This window comes from Rattus norvegicus, chromosome 8 (assembly GCF_036323735.1).
Source record: "Rattus norvegicus strain BN/NHsdMcwi chromosome 8, GRCr8, whole genome shotgun sequence".
In the NCBI taxonomy this organism is placed as follows: domain Eukaryota; kingdom Metazoa; phylum Chordata; class Mammalia; order Rodentia; family Muridae; genus Rattus; species Rattus norvegicus.
In genome coordinates, this window is record NC_086026.1 from 48,918,596 (window position 1) to 48,935,903 (window position 17,308).

The following is a 17,308-nucleotide window of genomic DNA, read 5'->3' on the forward strand; positions in this document are numbered from 1 at the left end:
AAATACAAAATCAGAAATCATTATATATAAGCAAAAGGCCAGTAAACTGAAACAAAAAAGCTCAATCAAAACATTGTAAGACAATAACAACAAAAATGTCACCAAAAATACCATTGTGTTCCTTTTGTTAGCCATCCATTGCTGGGCATGGGGGTGGGGGGGTCTTCCTTAAATGTGATTTGCCTACTCAGTGAGAACCTTTTGGAGAAAATAATTTATCCTTTGTGTGATGTTGATAATCAGTAAAAGCTTTTAGGTTAGGGATGGAGGCTCTTGTCCACTTCCCCCACTCCGCCCTGGGAATCCTGCTTAGATCTGTGAAGGTCCTGTGCATGTTGCCACTGCTTCTGTGAGATCATCTGTTCATCAGCCCTTTATGCCTAGGAGACATTTTCTGGTGTCCTCTATCCCCACTGACTCCTACCATCTTTCTGCCTCCTCTTCTACCAAACTCCTGAGCACCATAAGAAGGGATTTGGTAGAGAGATCCCAAGAACTGATCATTCCAAGATCTCTCACTTTCTGTACATCGTCCAGTTATGTTTCATTGTATTAATTTCCATCTCCTGACAGCAGAAGCTTCTCTAACAATGGCTGAGTGAGACACTCATCTATAGAAAAGAATGTTGTTAGTAGTCATCTTGTTGCTACATTTCTTTAGCAATTTGATTTCCCCTAGGTCCATGTCCCATCCATTCTCAGAAACTTTGTCACAAGAGCAGTATCAGGTGTGGGTTTTATTTCAGAGAGCAGTTTATTAAATTTGACCAAGTAGTAGTTGGTTATTCCCACAACTTTTGTGCCACTATTGCAGGGATGTGTCATGCAGGCAAAACACTATCATATATCAATAGGTTTCCTGCTAGATTGGTGTTTACCTTTCTCTTCTGGAAACAAGCAGAGTACCTTCCAATGCCATGAACACTAGAGAGCAGTTGTGAAGTTAGGCAACATCAGTACCTCTCCATGTTCAATGAAATATGGAGGCATTGTCTTTAGCAACAGAGTCTTACTGTCAGTTTATGGAGATCAATACATAACATTGGCAATCATCTGAGTTGTTTGGGGATTTCCATGGGGCTGCTTTAGTCAAAACTAAATTAGAAATATCCCATTCTTTGCCCTAGGGGTTTTACTTGGTTATGAGAAATACATTATTGGAGCTATTATTTCTTTCACAAATGTACATATTTTAAGAAGCTTCTATTGTAGTAGATTTCCATATGACCCTGCAACCGGCACTTATTTTTAGTTTGCCCTACCCATACTTCATTTCTGCCACCATCTTTCCTCTCTGTTTAAGCTTCCATTTCACTGCCCTTCCTACATCTGCATAACTATATTTCCTATTTCTTCTTTTTTTTTTTTTTGGTTCTTTTTTTCGGAGCTGGGGACCGAACCCAGGGCCTTGCGCTTCCTAGGTAAGCGCTCTACCACTGAGCTAAATCCCCAGCCCCCTATTTCTTCTTTTTTAAGAGATACTTCTCCCCTCCTAGTTTCTTCACTTATACCAAACTAGATGGGTACGTGGATGTAGCAAGCCTACCAAAAGCTCAAAAGGCTTCATATATAAAAGGAGCCATATTATATTTCCCTTCTTGGTCACAGTTCCTTCAATCAGGATGATTTTTTCACTAGTGCCATCCATTTACCTGAAATTTATTTAGTTTTTCATTTGTTTTTAGTATCTGAGTAATATTCTATAGTATAACTGTACCACATTTTTATTATCAATTTGCCTGTTATTTCAAAGGTATGTTGTTTAAAGTCTGGTTTTATTTTTTATTTTTCTCATATATTACAATCTTGAGAGCAGTTTCTCATGCCTTTGATCCTTGAAAACTTTCCTTCACACTTCCCCATAATTTCCATCCATTCCTCCTCCTTTTCCCTTCAGAGAAGGGCAGGCATCCTCAGGATATCAACCAAACATGGCATTTGTGAGAATCACTTAAAGAAATATTCAACATTCTTAGTCCTCAGGGAAAGAAAAATCAAAAGGACTGTGAGATTCTACCTTACACTGATCAAAAGGGCTAAGACAAGACACTCAAAGGACAGCACATGCTGGCGAAGATGTGAAACAAGGCAAGACACTCCTCCATTGCTTCTGGAGTGAAAACTTGTACAATTCTAGAAATCAATTTGATGTTTTTTTCAGAAAATTAGAAATAGTTTTACATGATGACCCAGCTATATCACTCTTAGGCTTATACCAAAAAGATATTCCACCATCCAACGAGGACATTTGTTTAACTATGTTTGTTCATAGTGGCTTTTTTTGTAATAGCCAGAAATGGAAAGAAACCTAAATGTCCCTCAACTGAAGAATGGATTCGACTTAGTATTCTACTTATCTACTAAAAACAAGGACATCATGAATTTTGCAGAAAAATGGGTGGAACTAGAAAAATATTGTCCTTAGTGAAGTAACTCAGACCAAAAAGGATATTTATAATATGTACTTACTTATAAGTGGGTATAGCCACAAAATACAGAATAATCAGGCTATAACTCATATACCTAAATAACCCAAATAACAAGGCCCAAGGGAGAATGGTTGAATCTTTCTCAGAAGGGAAAACAAAATAGATATTAGAGGTTGATTGATGGGAAGAACTGGGTAAGAGATGGGATGGAGAGCAGAACTTGGGAGTTCAAGTGTAGGAAGATAAGGGGAGTGAGAACAGCATTGGCAGTTGAGGGGAAGCAAGCTCTATGATGTGCCAAAGACCTGCAACTGGGGTGAAACCCCAGGGTGCCTATCCATTGGACCCTAGCTGAGACTCCTAGCAGTGGGGGATATGGATCCTGAAGTGGCTACTTTCTGTAGCCAAGCAAGACTCCCAGTGGAGGGAAAAGCACAGCAACCCACCTACAGAAACTTCAACCCAAAATGTGTCCTGCACTTCTTGTAGGGACAAAGATAGAAAACAGACAGAGGAAATAGCCAACCAATGCCTTCCCAAAATTGAGACCCATCCCAAAGCCAAGAATCAGTCCCCAACACTATTAATGACATTGTTATGATTACAGACAGGAATCTAGCATAATTGTCTTCTGAGAGGATCCACTCAGCAGTTAATGGAAACAGAGGCAGAGACCCATAGCCAAACATTAAATGGAGATCAGGGAGGCTGTGGAAGAGTTGAGGGAAGTATTAAGGGACATGAAAAGAATCGGGTCTCCACAGGATGACCAACAAAGTCAACATACCTGGACCTTTGGAGCTCCCAGAGACTGAACTACCAATCAAAGAGCAAGCATGTGTCCCTTCACATGTAGAATATGTGCAGCTTGGTTTTCATGCAGGTTCGCCAATAACTGAAGTGGGGTCTGCTCCTGACCTGCTGCCAACCAACCTGGGGTTCCTTTACCCCTAGCTGGGCTGCCTTGTCTAGCCTCAATAGGAAAGAATGTGCCTAGTCCTACAGTGACTTTATCTGCCATGGGGTGGGGTTGGAGACTAGGGAGTTAGTGTGTGTGTGTGTGGGGGGGGTTACCCAGAGGAATCACCTTAAAGTAGAAGGGGTGGGAGGAATGGGGTGAAGATCTTTGTGAAGGTACTGGGAGGAGAAAGGGCTGATATTGGGGTATAAAATGAATAAATAACTTTTTATATTTAAACTAATGATTGCACAGATTTATTGTAAATCAATTAAAAACTAATAGACTTAGAGTAAACAACAACTCAGAATCACCTCCCTAAGGATGGTACCAATAGTGGGTTAGGCCCTCCCACATCAATCAGTAATCTAGACAATAACAGGCTTGCCTGTAGACTAATCATAAAGATTTTTCTCAATTAAGATTCCCTCTTTCCAGATTTCTACGTTGTATCAAGTGACAAAATCTAGAATACCTAGCTCTAAGGTCTGACCATATATGAAAGAGAAAATCATTTTAGCCCCTTCACAACCAGGGTTACTTTGATCTTAAGGCAATAAGAAAAAAACTGATATTTAGAACCTGTGGTATAATTTCTATGTTGTTGATTTGTTTTCTTGTTGTAGATGGAGAACTTTAATAAGTATTTCCAACAAATAAACAAAATATTTTTTCATCATTTTGGTTTGGCTGAAGTTACTCAGGCTAGTAACACTAATTCTTTCCCCATTAAGGAAGCGTTGTCTTCATAGGGATTTGTCTCTAATGATCCTGCTATTGGTTCCAAGTTTGTCCACACTCTAGCTTTTCTTTCTGTTGGTTTAAAAAAATAGATCAAATTCCAGGAAAGCATAGTTTTCTAACATATTTAGGGAGGGGTGTGGAAGCAAACTACAGAAACTGACTCACTGAACAGAAGAGTTTTTAATGATTCTGTAATATTCCTCTGGTCAGGAGCTAGAAATGATTTGGACAATGCTGGAACCTGGTGTCTCAGGAAATATTGTTTCTGCAGCCATCTCAATCAATAATGTTCTATGAATCTCTGCTTTAAAATTCAGTGCTATGGTGTTTTGTCCAAGGATGTAAATTTTGATTTGATCTTAATATCTGGACAAAGCACTCCTGAATGTGCCTTGTTAGGCTGGAAAACATTTTTAATACAATATTGCCTTTTCTTTTGCACAAAGCACAGAATCCATAAATTCATCTGATCATCAAACTGAACTTTGCCCCCATATACCCCAGTTCAGCCTGGCCTTCTGGGTTCCTTCTTTGATAAAAGAAGAGCTATAGAATATCCGAAGAAATTAAAGCTTTTGGCTTCACTCACACCAGCTGAGCTGAGGTGAGGAATTAATTTGTTTAAGGAGATAGACATGAGTCATTTTTTACAACCCATGCTTCTGATTCAAGAAAAATTACCTGCAATGGATCTGAACACTGAAAAGAGAAGTAGTAATAATTTTTATATTCATGCCCAAATATTCCTTCCTAAATGACAAGCCCTTAGGTTATACTAGCCCAAAATGTTGCCTCTTACTATCCTTAACCCTAGAGGTGGGTTTCATCTTCCTGGAACATTTTTCCCTCAACCATTTTTAACCTACACATGAACATCTTTGGACACTGCATTAATTCAGGCCTGCTCTAGTCATTGCCGTGACTGCTTGTTTTTCCAATAGGCTCCTATAGTTATCAGACACATAGGATGTGTTCATTTTTTCATTCTCTTGTAAAGTTCTGAGTCACTAATCAAATGACAAAAGTATGACCTTTCATGAAATGAACATGCCACTATGTTTTATTCTTATATGATGTGATTGTCTGAGCAGTTACTGGCTAGATATTGAATCAATGAAAATGCAGACTCTGAGAGGATTAAGCATGGTTAGATATGAATGAAACATTAAATAATAAGAAAATTCTAGTAACCCTTTAGGCTCTTGTTTATTTGAAGGCACCATTTAGTCTACCTTCCAGAAGCTCCTATGAACTCAAATTTTAGGATCTTCAAGCAAAGATAACATTGCTGGATTATTCTGGTAGGTTCCATTATTATACTCTCACTCCAACAGGAACATGCAAAAGAAAACCGAGTCTGTGTTCCTTTGTCTCCTGTTACCGTCTCCTCAGTGTTTTTCTCTTTCCTGTACTATTGTTAGGAGGAGCTTCACAGCATATAATCAAATGGCTAGTAAGTTCAGTTATCAAAATTTCATGCTTGAATGAAATAGCAGAGTTCTCATTTGTAGTTCATTTCAGCAGAAAACAAAACAAAAAAGTGCTAGAAAATAAACCCAAGTCAATTTTGGTGTCCAAATAGGTATAATTGAAAAAGGAGAAAATGTAAGTGATGTTGTCCAATATCAAGAATTATTGATATTGAATCCAGGATTCTACCATTAGGTCTGCTCAACCCTCCACTCAAGTCCTGTTCTTTATCCTGTTTTTTATTGTGTTTCAATGTAACTGTATAATATTTAAGAAATAAAGATCATATCTCTCAAACTCCATTATCCCTTAGGTGAATAAACTGATAGACTAGTTAATGCAGATATTTTATGGGAATATTATTCCAACCAAGATGATAAAACTCTAAGGAAAATAAAAATAGGAAGATGCATGAGATAGGACAATGAAAATAAGGACTCAGAAGTACTTGGTCTAATCATAATTCAAAGAAAGTGAGAAGAAAGCAGGTTGAAAAGAATGGTGGACAAGTAGCAGGCCCAAATTCTTCTGCCTTTGGGAGGACTGCTCTACCCTTGTCTGCTGTGGTTTTCCCCTGAGAGTACAGGTCAGCTTGAATCAGATAACTCAACCTGGAGGTACCATCTACCACTTGCTCTCTAGATGTCAAATCCTTGCACCTTAGTCTGTAATATTGTAGATTTAAGATAGTAATAATATGAGTGTTCTCAAATACAAAGTAGTTTAGAGCAGCCAATGAATCTATTGCATTAGCACTGAAGGCTACCTTAGTATTTTTTATCTTAACTTTTTCACTGTTTTAATGTGAACAAATAATGTATCATACATAACAAAATGGTGTATGAGCTAATGTGATGGCTGAGAAGACAAAGTAATTCAAGGAGACAATGAAAAAAAAAAACAGTGAAGACACAAAGCTAAGCACAGGATTGAATTTGCACCAAAACTACCATGGTCTAATTGGGGAGCAGAAATGAAGGAATTTGGAGAAAATGTATGGCTCCTTGGGGATTCATAGATGAAGTCAACCAGCCAGGGCAATGTCAACCCCAAGCAAATTGTCATATTCATGAGCATAATTTTAAAGACCAGTTTTCATAAATGCAGTTTGTAGGAATATAAAAGCAATGTTTCCCATGCAAGACAAAAAAGACGGTTTATAGAAGTTCATATTTGTGATCAACACACCTTAGTATTAACTACTGACCTTTCTTTACAAATGCTTCGAAAGAAAGCACAGTGGACGTAGGACAATCCACAGTGATGATTTCACTTCCTTATTTCTGAGGCTGTAGATCAATGGATTTAGCATAGGGGTGACCAGGTTGTTTAGAATCTGAACAGTTGCATCCAACCAAGGACTTGGTGTTGGCCTTAGATAAATGAAAATCACTGGCATATAAAAGAGCAAGATGGCAGTAAAATGGGCACTACACGTGGAGAAGGCTCTGTGCCGTCCCTCGGTGGATCGGATCTGTAAGATGGAGCGAAGTATACAGCTGTAGGAGGTGAGGATGAAGAAGAAGCAACTGAGGGGCATCAGGCCCACGCTGATGAACCCCACCATCTCAAGGGCTGATGTGTCTGCACAAGCTAGCTTCATAACTACAGGAATATCACAGAAATAATAGTTCACATCTTTGGGACCACAGTAGGGCAACTGGAAAGTGAGAGTAGTTAGAAAGGTGGAATGAATACAGCCGAAAACTAATGTTCCTATGGCTAGGATGGCACAAACTCTGTGGCTTATTATGACTGAGTAGCGTAGAGGGTAGCATATGGCAACAAAGCGGTCATAGGCCATTACTGTGTATAAGAAGCACTCAGTACCACCCAGAAAATGGTAGAAGAAAAGCTGGGACACACAGCCTGCATAAGAGATAGCTGGGGTATTTCCTGAGAGGTAGAACAGCATCTTGGGAGAGCTCACAGAAGGAAAAAATATGTCACACACTGACAGCTGACACAGGAAGAAGTACATAGGAGTATGAAGCCGAGTGGAGGAGACAATTGCAAGGAGTATGAGCAAGTTCCCCACTAGAGTGAAGATGTAGAAAGACAAAAACAGGACAAAGAGCATGGTCTCCAGACCCTCTGTGTGTGGGATGCCCAACAGAATAAACTGAGTCACTACTGAAAGGTTCTTCATAGCTTTCAGGATGTTTGAACTTGCAAAGATTAAAAGGCAGCAGTCTAGTCCTCAATGTCTATTAAGATTCTTCTTATAGTGACAGCTTTGAGTATGCTTTGAGAAGCACAACATTGGATTCTTCTGATGAACAAAACACGATCTCCAGAAAAATATCTGTTACTGTAAGTTCTATTGGAGAGTCAATCTACACAGGTTTTAGAAGGGATGCTTCATGAATATAAATGATTTTCTTGTCTTCTACGCCAAAGCAGAAGTTAAGAGACATAGTCAGATATTCTCAAGTTAAACAGTGCTTTACGTGAGTTTATATTCTGAGAACATGTGTGTGTTGAACCTTGGTGATGTTTAATTAACCTGCTGTCCATATTTATTACCCTCTGCAAAGCAATAGGATAATATTGTATGAGAAATCATGACATTTGACAGGAGTGCCAAATTTGGTTTTTCTTAGACTAATGAAAATAATTCATCCAATGAATTTTATAGTTACCTGCAATATGTAAAGCATAGTTTAAAAACAGCAATGTCAACATAATTGAATACTGATATTATGTTTATAAACCATTTGAAAGTACCTGGCAAAACTGTTAATAAACTCTAGGGTAAGGTCTTCCTTATTTTCATGAGGCTACAACTTCTAGGAATACTAGCATAGAAAAAAGAAAGACCCTCTTTTTTGCCATTATTCTCAAGCATTCTTTCACACATACGACTATCCATAGGTCAGCTGCCTCTGAGAGCATTGGCATGATCAGTTGTTACTAACACTGTATAATCCTTCACCTGTGGCATGGCTGATAGTCAGAAACTCTCTTTACAAATATTGAGAATATTTGTCTCCCATGTATAGATCAGGTAAGAAAGACCTCCTCTGAGATGTGATCTCTCTTATATTAGAAAAGTTCAGTCCAAATCCAAATAATAACAAGAAATGTGACATACCTGAGAATTAGATATGGACTATATGTACCGCTCAAACATCACCACTGAATAACTTACTTCCAGATATTCATTGTTGATCTCTTTCAAAGAGTTGAGAGCTACAAAATTCAAAAGAAAGGGATTTCAAACACACAAATAGAAATCACCAAGCTACTTATAACTCATTTTCCTTCATTGACCTTTCATGAAGAATTAAATACCCTCATGTTGCTTATAATTTACTTCAGCATTAAAAAGATAAGCCTATTGCAGGGTCACTGGTCACAACCTAAGTATAAACTTAAAGCAGAAGATATAACTTTCTATTCCTTTCCCATTCCAGGCGAACAGAACTAAAGGATAAAATGACAGCAACAGATGTAGTTATTGCTCCATATCAAAAATATTTCCTGAGTTCTGGACCACACAAAATAACAAAATGATGACTGGAAACTTAAGCCAAAGAATATTAAATTTAAATATTTCTCTCAGCATATATCAAATGATGTGTACTGCTTTCCTCACCAAGGCGCATGCCACCATGAGAAAAAGGCAATTTTCTGTTTCCTATAATAAAAAGAAAAACATGAAGAAAAAAGCCTGAGAGCATCCACTCTTACTCTCTTGGTCTCCTCACCTTGCCTTTTTATTACGTTTCTTTTCCATTTAGTTGTGGAATATTTCATTACCCCCTCTTTGATTCCCTGGTCCTAAATATTTAGGCACACTCTCAAACTAAAATGAATGGTCCTAAAATTCTCCTTTATGTCTACCTCTATTTTCTTTTGTCACTGAGAGCAAGACTTGTAGGGAGACTCTATGCCCTGGATGTGATATAATTTAATTCTGAAGTGCCTTCCTTTAGTGCTGGTTTTCTATGTATATTTGCAAACATTTTATTTTTACCAACCTGGGTCTTATTATCCCCTAAGGAAAAACTAAGCAATGCTAAACAAACTGTCAGATAACTAACAACTAAATGGTTTTGACAAATTCAAATATAAAAGCCCAGCAGCTCTATCTAATATACATAACTATAAATAAAGAGAATCCCAAGATACTCATATTACTAATTTATTAAACCAATTGATTTGTACACAATGTCTATCTGGGTCATAGGTTTCATTGAAATGTCAACTCACCTGCATTATTCATAAGGTTTCATAGCTAAAATCAACTTGTAACAAAAATTTTGAAATTGTACTATAGTACTGTAATGCACTGGATTCTTGACTCAAATGTCCATAACAATGTTGATTACTAGCTTCAGAGAAGGACGAAGTAATATCTATCTAGGATAGATTACTCGCTGGCTACTCTAGTCATTCCATGTTGCATATATAAATAATTCTGCTCTCATCCACATTTTATTTTGAAGCAGGACCTATCTCACTATGCAGCCCAGGCTGGCCTTGAATTCACTGTGTAAATGAGGTTTGTGTAAGATATTCTGTTCCTGTCTTTCAAATGCTAAGATCAAAGGCAGGTACTGCCATGCCCAAACCCTTATCCATTTGTAAATGGAATTATCTAATTTCTACCCGAGAGAGGGGAATTTAACAGTATGCAATAGATATTTTTCTGATTTCATTCCATCTACAAGTCACCCTTGGTAGCCAGCGTCACAGGCTGTTGACAAAACCTTTTTTTACTACTTCTTTTAATTTTGAGCTTATAATATAATCACAACATTCCCCCCTTTTCTTTTATCCCTCTAAATCCCCCATATACCTCCTTGCTCTAATTCAGATTCACAGCATATTATTATTGCTGTTACATACACACATGTGTATGCATCCACACATATTCTAAATACAACCTATTCAGTCTCTATATTATTACTAGTATGTGTTTTCAGAGCTGACCATTTGGTGTTAGATAACGTATCTTTGTACTATTCCCTAAAGAAGACTATTTATGACTTGCTAAATAGTCTTTATTTTTATTTTGTAAAGCTACTAAGTGGTCTCAAATAACATCCCACTTCAATTCCATCCCTGCAGTCTTGAGAAGTAGAGTGATGAGAGGGTCCCAGCTGTAACAGAAGTTGCTGTGCTGGTCCTTGTCGGCTCTTATCTGGTATAAAGGAATCGGGGAAACTCAAACATTAACCAAAGAAAAGATGGAAACAAGGTACATATAAAAGTATGCTATTATGTTGAAATGGAAAATACACTGGCCTGCATAGAATAAAGACAAAGGGCAGAACTAAGGGAGAAGGTTATGTAAGTTAATGCTAGAGTAGACGCCTAAGAGACGAAGAGTCTTTCTACCCACTACTGTATTAATACTGACAGTAACAAGAATGGTCATGGCACACACCATTTGGTGAATACTTGCTGTGTCCCAAGGACTGGTGAGTCATTCATAAAAACTGATTCTTCTTTTAAAAATATTATCCGTAAGTTGGTCTTTCTTTTGTAAATCATACCTGCAGACAGAAAAACTGACATTCAAATACACCAAGGAAATCACTTTGCTTTATTTCATGTCTGTGCTTGTAATTGTTAGAAAGATCTGCTCTCTCTTTGTCCCTCCTTCCCAAGGAACCCTCTTCTAATGCTAGGAAATGAAGTTGTTCCTGAAAGGCTCTTACTGCAGCTTTACATAAAAGTGAAAGGAGACTTTATGTCTCATTCTCCCCAGTTATTTTCAGTCTATTTATATTTAAATTGTGTATGTGCATAAGTGTGTGTGTGTGTGTGTGTGTGTGTGTGCGTGTGTGTTTACATGTGTCCATGCATATGCCACGGTGCCTGTGTGATGGTCAGAGAACAATTTGAGGGACTCAGTTCTCTCTCTCTCCCCTGTGTTGGCTCCAGTGATTGGACTCAGGTGATGAAGTAAGCACTTTCACCAACTAAGACATCCCCCAGTCCTCACTTTTGACATTAAATGTATATTTTAATCATAATTTTACTTCATTTTATAAATCACACAACATATACTTTTTTTTGTCTCGCACATTCTGTCTTTTTAGCATCTCCGTATTTTAGAAAGGCTGTTACCAGAGCTGACACAAAGAACATCTCTAAAGAGAGAGGATAGGCTAGCATGGGTCAATATACTCCACTAAAGAAAATTTATATTGTAAAGTGAGACCCAGTACCATCCTGAGGAGAGGGCTGAGAACCTTTGCTTTTTACAAATGCCATCCACACCTGAACACCTCCAATTCAAGCGAGCCCTCCACAGTTGATAAGCAAAGAACCTCAAAGTTCCTAGGCTTTGTTTATGCTCAGATGCCATTATGTTCTATGATTCTGTAGGCTCATTAGAATTTGCAATTGATTTCAGGAAAGTATATTGCCTAAAGATCAAGAAGTTCCATGTGTATTACCTGTTAGTGTGTGAGGATCAGAGGTTGATAGACCCTGGCAGAAGTCTGAATACTCATACCATCCACCTAGAAACATGGTTCCAGCTTTTCTAAATACAATAACTAGAACTGGCATTTCCTTTTTATGATGAGAACTATGTGCTACAGCCCAAGGAGCTTTCCTGCTCAATTATAAAGAATCATGTCTTGTGGGGCTTACACGATCAAGACCATACCACCCCTCCCTGGATCACTAGTTAAAGTGTTTTGAAGATTCTCTGATAGCCTGCCTGGAGTTCCGAGATAGCTCTGAGGGAGCAATTAGTTTATCACCTCTATTCCCAATTAAATCATAAAATGAAGGTGATAGTTTTATTGTAAAGAGATGTTCCAAAGTGGGAAACGTGTTCCTGGAAGATTAGTTGCACAGTAGAAAACAACTCAATGCTTATATTATTAGTTCATCTTCAATGCTGTCCCTCCATTAAATGCCTTCTGTAGCCTTAAGACTCAGCTACATCATTCATTTTATCATGTAAAATAAATTATCTATACACTTCCAAAGTTAAACAGGAAAGGCAATTACTTTAGGTTTTGGAAAGGACTTTCCATTGAAGTTTTCTACTAAGGAAACAGATTGTTCCAAAATAGAGATTGGAACAAAACCAAAAGCTAAAAAACATCACAAGAATGTTTGTACATGTTTAAACTTAACAGTGGCTCATGTTTATAAAAAACCTACTTAAAAAGCAAAGATTTTTCTCTTTTACCAGAATAATTTCTTACAATTTCCACTGGATTTCTAATTAGGAAAGTAAATCTTAACAGACTCAAGGCATATTTAAGATTTTGTTTTTTTCTGACATTCATCTAAGTGTTATACTACAAGTTATTTTAAATTGCAGTTCATTCTTTATTCTGGTGTACCTGACTTCCTGGGTCATAATCATACATGGAGGCCAAAGTCAAAGAGACCGCTCTGAAGCCAATGTTTTGGAAGTTTCCTTTACCCTATGGCAGCTAAATTCCAGGGAAAGGTGGGGAAACTTCAAAAGTAGCCTGAAACTCAGAAATCACCAGTCCTCCTGTCTAAAGGGACCATACAGAACCCACTAATTGGACTTTACCCAGTGTAAATTCCTCAAAAGAGTGGTAGGTCAATACTGAAGGAAATATTTTCAGTATTTCCAAGGGAAGACTCTTTGCAGACAAGATCCTGATTCACCCAGTTGATGGCCTAACTTGTGGAAGTAGAAAAAGTAACACAAAACAACAACAGTTGACCATAAGAATAAGGAGAAGTATTTAAGTTACAGACATCAGCCTGGCCTCACATACTAGCAGAAAAACAGAGCCAAACAACACAGTGTTCTGCAGTAATACTGAATAAGAGAAGAAAAAGGAAAGAACACTGACTGGCATAGTCGTCTTTAATCCTAGCAGTTCTTCCCTAACACTCGAGTTGAGCATGGCAAGGAATCTCATATCACAGGGTTGGTCTGAGGACTCCCAGTCATCTCAAAAGGTGTTTAGCAATGAGAAACAGTATCTTCTAGTATTGATTTAATCAAGGTACTTATGTAATGGAAATAAAGCCAAAAATATAAACTTAATTTATTCAAGGTACCCTCAGTAATTCTGAAATGGGAAATGTATGACTTTTGTTCCTTCTTTGTTATGTTTATGTTGTCTTTCAACTTTCATCCAATTCCTGTTTCTGCAAACATAATACTTAGCATATGACCTTGCAAGAACATCATGCAAGAACAAAAGTGAGTAAATAACGGTAATGCAGATTATTAATTCAAGCATTGACCAGGATTGATGCTACATGCTTACTTTAGATTCCATGCACCTTTTTTATTGTAATTGTTCTGGAAAATCTCAAGTGCCAATCTGCATATGACTAAAATGAAAGTTGCATTGAAGAAAATATATTGGAAGAGCATAGCAACTTCTCCCAGAAGAAATAATAGAGGCAGAAGATTAGGTGCAAAAATTACCTGGAAATAGATAAACAAGGTTGTATGTCCTTTATTGTTATGACAAAAAAGAGAAAATATAAGAATAAAACCCAAAATCTATTTCCACCAAGAAGTAGGGGACTTACTCGTAGCAAAAAGAGGCTCTTGTCATGGGTGACATCCTCAGAAGTCAAAGGCAGCAAGATTCACAGATAATTTCAGGAGATTATTGGCAGCTTGCACAAGCATGGGGATCGAAAAGCCTGTGGGGAGAGGAAACAAGACTCAGAACTTTGGGAGAGGAGAGGGAGGCTCTTTTCTCAGCTTCCGTCAATCATTCCTACATCTTCCTTCAGCCTTGACTTAGTTTCCTGTAGTACCCATGGCTCTTACCCCTTTCTTCTGATTCAGCTTTAGTCAATTTTGTCCACAGGAATACAGCAATGAGGATAAACTAAACATTCAGGACACTCCCTACATGTCTGGGGATACTCTTATTCAGCTAAGTATCCCCACTTGTGCTCCTTCCCTTTGCTCAGCTTGTCCCAATTGCCAAATACATACTTCACCCTAATCCTGAAAAGGAAGAATTAGCTGGAGAAACAGACAATAACATGGTTGGGGCAACATGGGGACACTTGAGTGCTCTGCTGCAAGCTCCTGGAGATGCAGAAGGGAAAGAGAGTAAGGGAGGGAGGGGCTGTGCTCAGATTGCATGATCATGAAGCCAGACCACAGCCTTCCTTTCCAGGCGCTCACACTCACACTTCAAGTCCTTGCCGTTGGCTTGAAGCCAGAGCACACCCAGCACTGTGGCCCAGGCTGAGGTCTCCATGCTGCAAAACAGATGGAAACTTCTGTGGTGCTTCAGGCATGACAGGAAGCCACTCAAGAAGAAGTGAAGATATTTACTATCTTTCCCCCAATTGCTCCCAAATCGGAATTTTCTGCTTCATCTTTCTCTCACAGAGCCTCAAGACAACATTCCATTACCACTTGGAAAAGGACTTAAGTTCTAAGTCCAGTGTAACAATGACCACATTCCTCAAAACACCTCCAAACATCTAGTGCATGGATAATTGGATGGTACAAAAAGAAGAAAATGTAGGTTTAACTTATTTAAAGGTATTGTGTTCATCATATTTTTTATCTTCAATTGCCCGAAAAAAATCCATAAGGAATAATCAGTAACACATTTCCAAACATAAACATGCACAAAATATAAAAATGAAAATATTTGTCTACAGTGAGTCTATGGATTACTATAGTCTATTAATGAGGGATATTGGAATTTTGCCAGGAATTGATATGGGTACATTGTAAATGATCCATGAAAATCTGTAATTCTAGGTCAAGAATGAAGCTCATCCTGAGGATCTTGATTCGAATCTACTGCTCACATTGCCTGTGGCTTCCCGACACCTCTGTATACCATCTGCATCTGTTCTCTGTACATTTTCTGTCTCCTACAGCTGAGGATTAAGAAACGGAAGCAATTCTTGATTTTTATTCCTGCTGCACAGTTATTTGTTAGTGCTTTTACTTTCCCACAAAAACTTACTAATTATGATCAGAGATCTTAGGAGATTTTGATCCTCCTTTTTATCACTTTTTCTTTCAGTTTTGTTATATTTCAATAGAAATCTTTGATCTGTATCTTCATTAAAGTCATCATTGAAAACATAGATCCATAAAAATTCAGAGCTTAGTGGGTGAATATATATTATTCCACTCTGACATGAATTCATTATTTAGCTGTATTATTCTATCTAATATGCACTCAAGGTGAGAATTCATGATTTACAATTTTCAAATTTCTGGCTGAAATTCAAATAGCAGCATGAGATATTTATTCTACTCTAGTACAAGTTTTTACTGAATTGAATTTATAATGGCCTGTATGCTAGAGTGCAATACTCTGATAATATATTCCTCTAAATAGTAGCAGATCTTATTATTTTAGTGTTAAAAAGTAACTATCATTTTGACAAGTAGCCAATATGGAATAATTTTGAAGAAATATTCCCATGGTCTTGCCCTAAATAATTAAGTCAGTTTATTTATTACAGAATAGATACTATAGATTAAAATGTCTATCAATTACATTCACATTTCATAGGCTCAATAGTAAGGTAAGACAAGGAGATAGGATAGAAGTTGTATAAACATAGAGTATCCAAATTTTATTTAATTGTTTTTTATGTTTTAATAATTCAGAATTATTTTTTCTTTGTGAACTGACATGTTTTTAATGAAAAGTATTCTTTCAAATAGTATTAGACTATTCAGATAGTAATCTTAAGATTCTGAACAATGTTTACTCTAGTCAGTCTATCTGAGAACACAAAAACGCAAAATTAGGGTTATTATTGGAGATGCTGAAGACAGGGTATGCTAGCATTGAGTCTACTTCACATGGACTGACTCACACAGTGTTTGTTTTCTCAGTGTTCGTTATTTTCTGTCTAGAACCCAACTTAATTAACTGTAATGAATAGATCTGGGGAAAGTGGACAGCCTTGTCTTGTCCCCAGTTGAGTCTTTTGAAACCTCTCACATGTGCACACCAATCATAGCTGAATTTTACCTTAAACACAAGAGGATTCTTCCATCTACAATTTAATTTAAAGTGATTTTGTTTCTACCCTACAAAGCTATTTTACCACTGTCACTTTCAAAAGAAGTTCAATTGTACCATAATCATCCAGGTTTGAAAGGCAAGGTTGGCAATTTTCTCATCCCAAGAATATTGCTTTCTGTCACACCTGGGATATCTTCTGTATGTCCACACTACTACTAAATTCACCTCTCACTAGGACCCAAACCTAAGTATCCAAATGTCACACCATAGACTTTTAGTGTATTACATGTTTTCCCATAAATTTGAGAATTTGTATCATCCTTGTAGGTAACTCTAAGACCAGCCATGGGCTACATGGTCACATCAGAACAAGAAAGAAAGAATGAAAAGAAGAAAGAAAGAAAGAAAGAAAGAAAGAAAGAAAGAAAGAAAGAAAGAAAGAAAGAAGGGAGAAGGAAGGTAGGAAGGAAGAAAGGAAGGAAGGAATGCGTGTGTGTGTGTGTGTGTGTGTGTGTGTGTGTGTGTGTGTGTGATTCAATTACCTTAAATAGCAGGAAGCACTACAAACTACAATACCATCTTCCAGTCATAAATGATGCAATAGTTTCACAACAATTAAATGACAAATTATTAATAGATTCAAAGAAAATAAGACTCAGAGCCTTCAGTTGTATACCCTCTGGGAAGAATACCAGAATCCAATGGAATGTCCCAATCCAATGATCATTTTTTTCAGACTTAATTCATTTATTTTTCTTGTATAGAAACCG

At 37.5% G+C, this 17,308-nt stretch overlaps 1 protein-coding gene across 2 annotated transcripts; it reads right to left on the reverse strand.

Annotated features, from left to right (window-relative positions):
- Positions 1-1,417: 1,417 nt before the first annotated feature.
- On the reverse strand, positions 1,418-7,750 carry Or10d1b (olfactory receptor family 10 subfamily D member 1B). 2 transcript variants are annotated; one of them, XM_017595535.1, is made up of 2 exons: positions 6,861-7,750; positions 1,418-1,436 (listed from the first exon to the last, which is right to left on the reverse strand). In XM_017595535.1, exons 1-2 carry the CDS (start codon positions 7,748-7,750, stop codon positions 1,418-1,420), a joined length of 909 nt encoding a protein of 302 aa, XP_017451024.1. The 2 variants fall into 2 exon arrangements, with proteins under 2 accessions (XP_017451024.1, NP_001000469.1); NM_001000469.1 differs by lacking the exon at positions 1,418-1,436 and having other exon boundaries at positions 6,815-7,750.
- Positions 7,751-17,308: the final 9,558 nt, after the last annotated feature.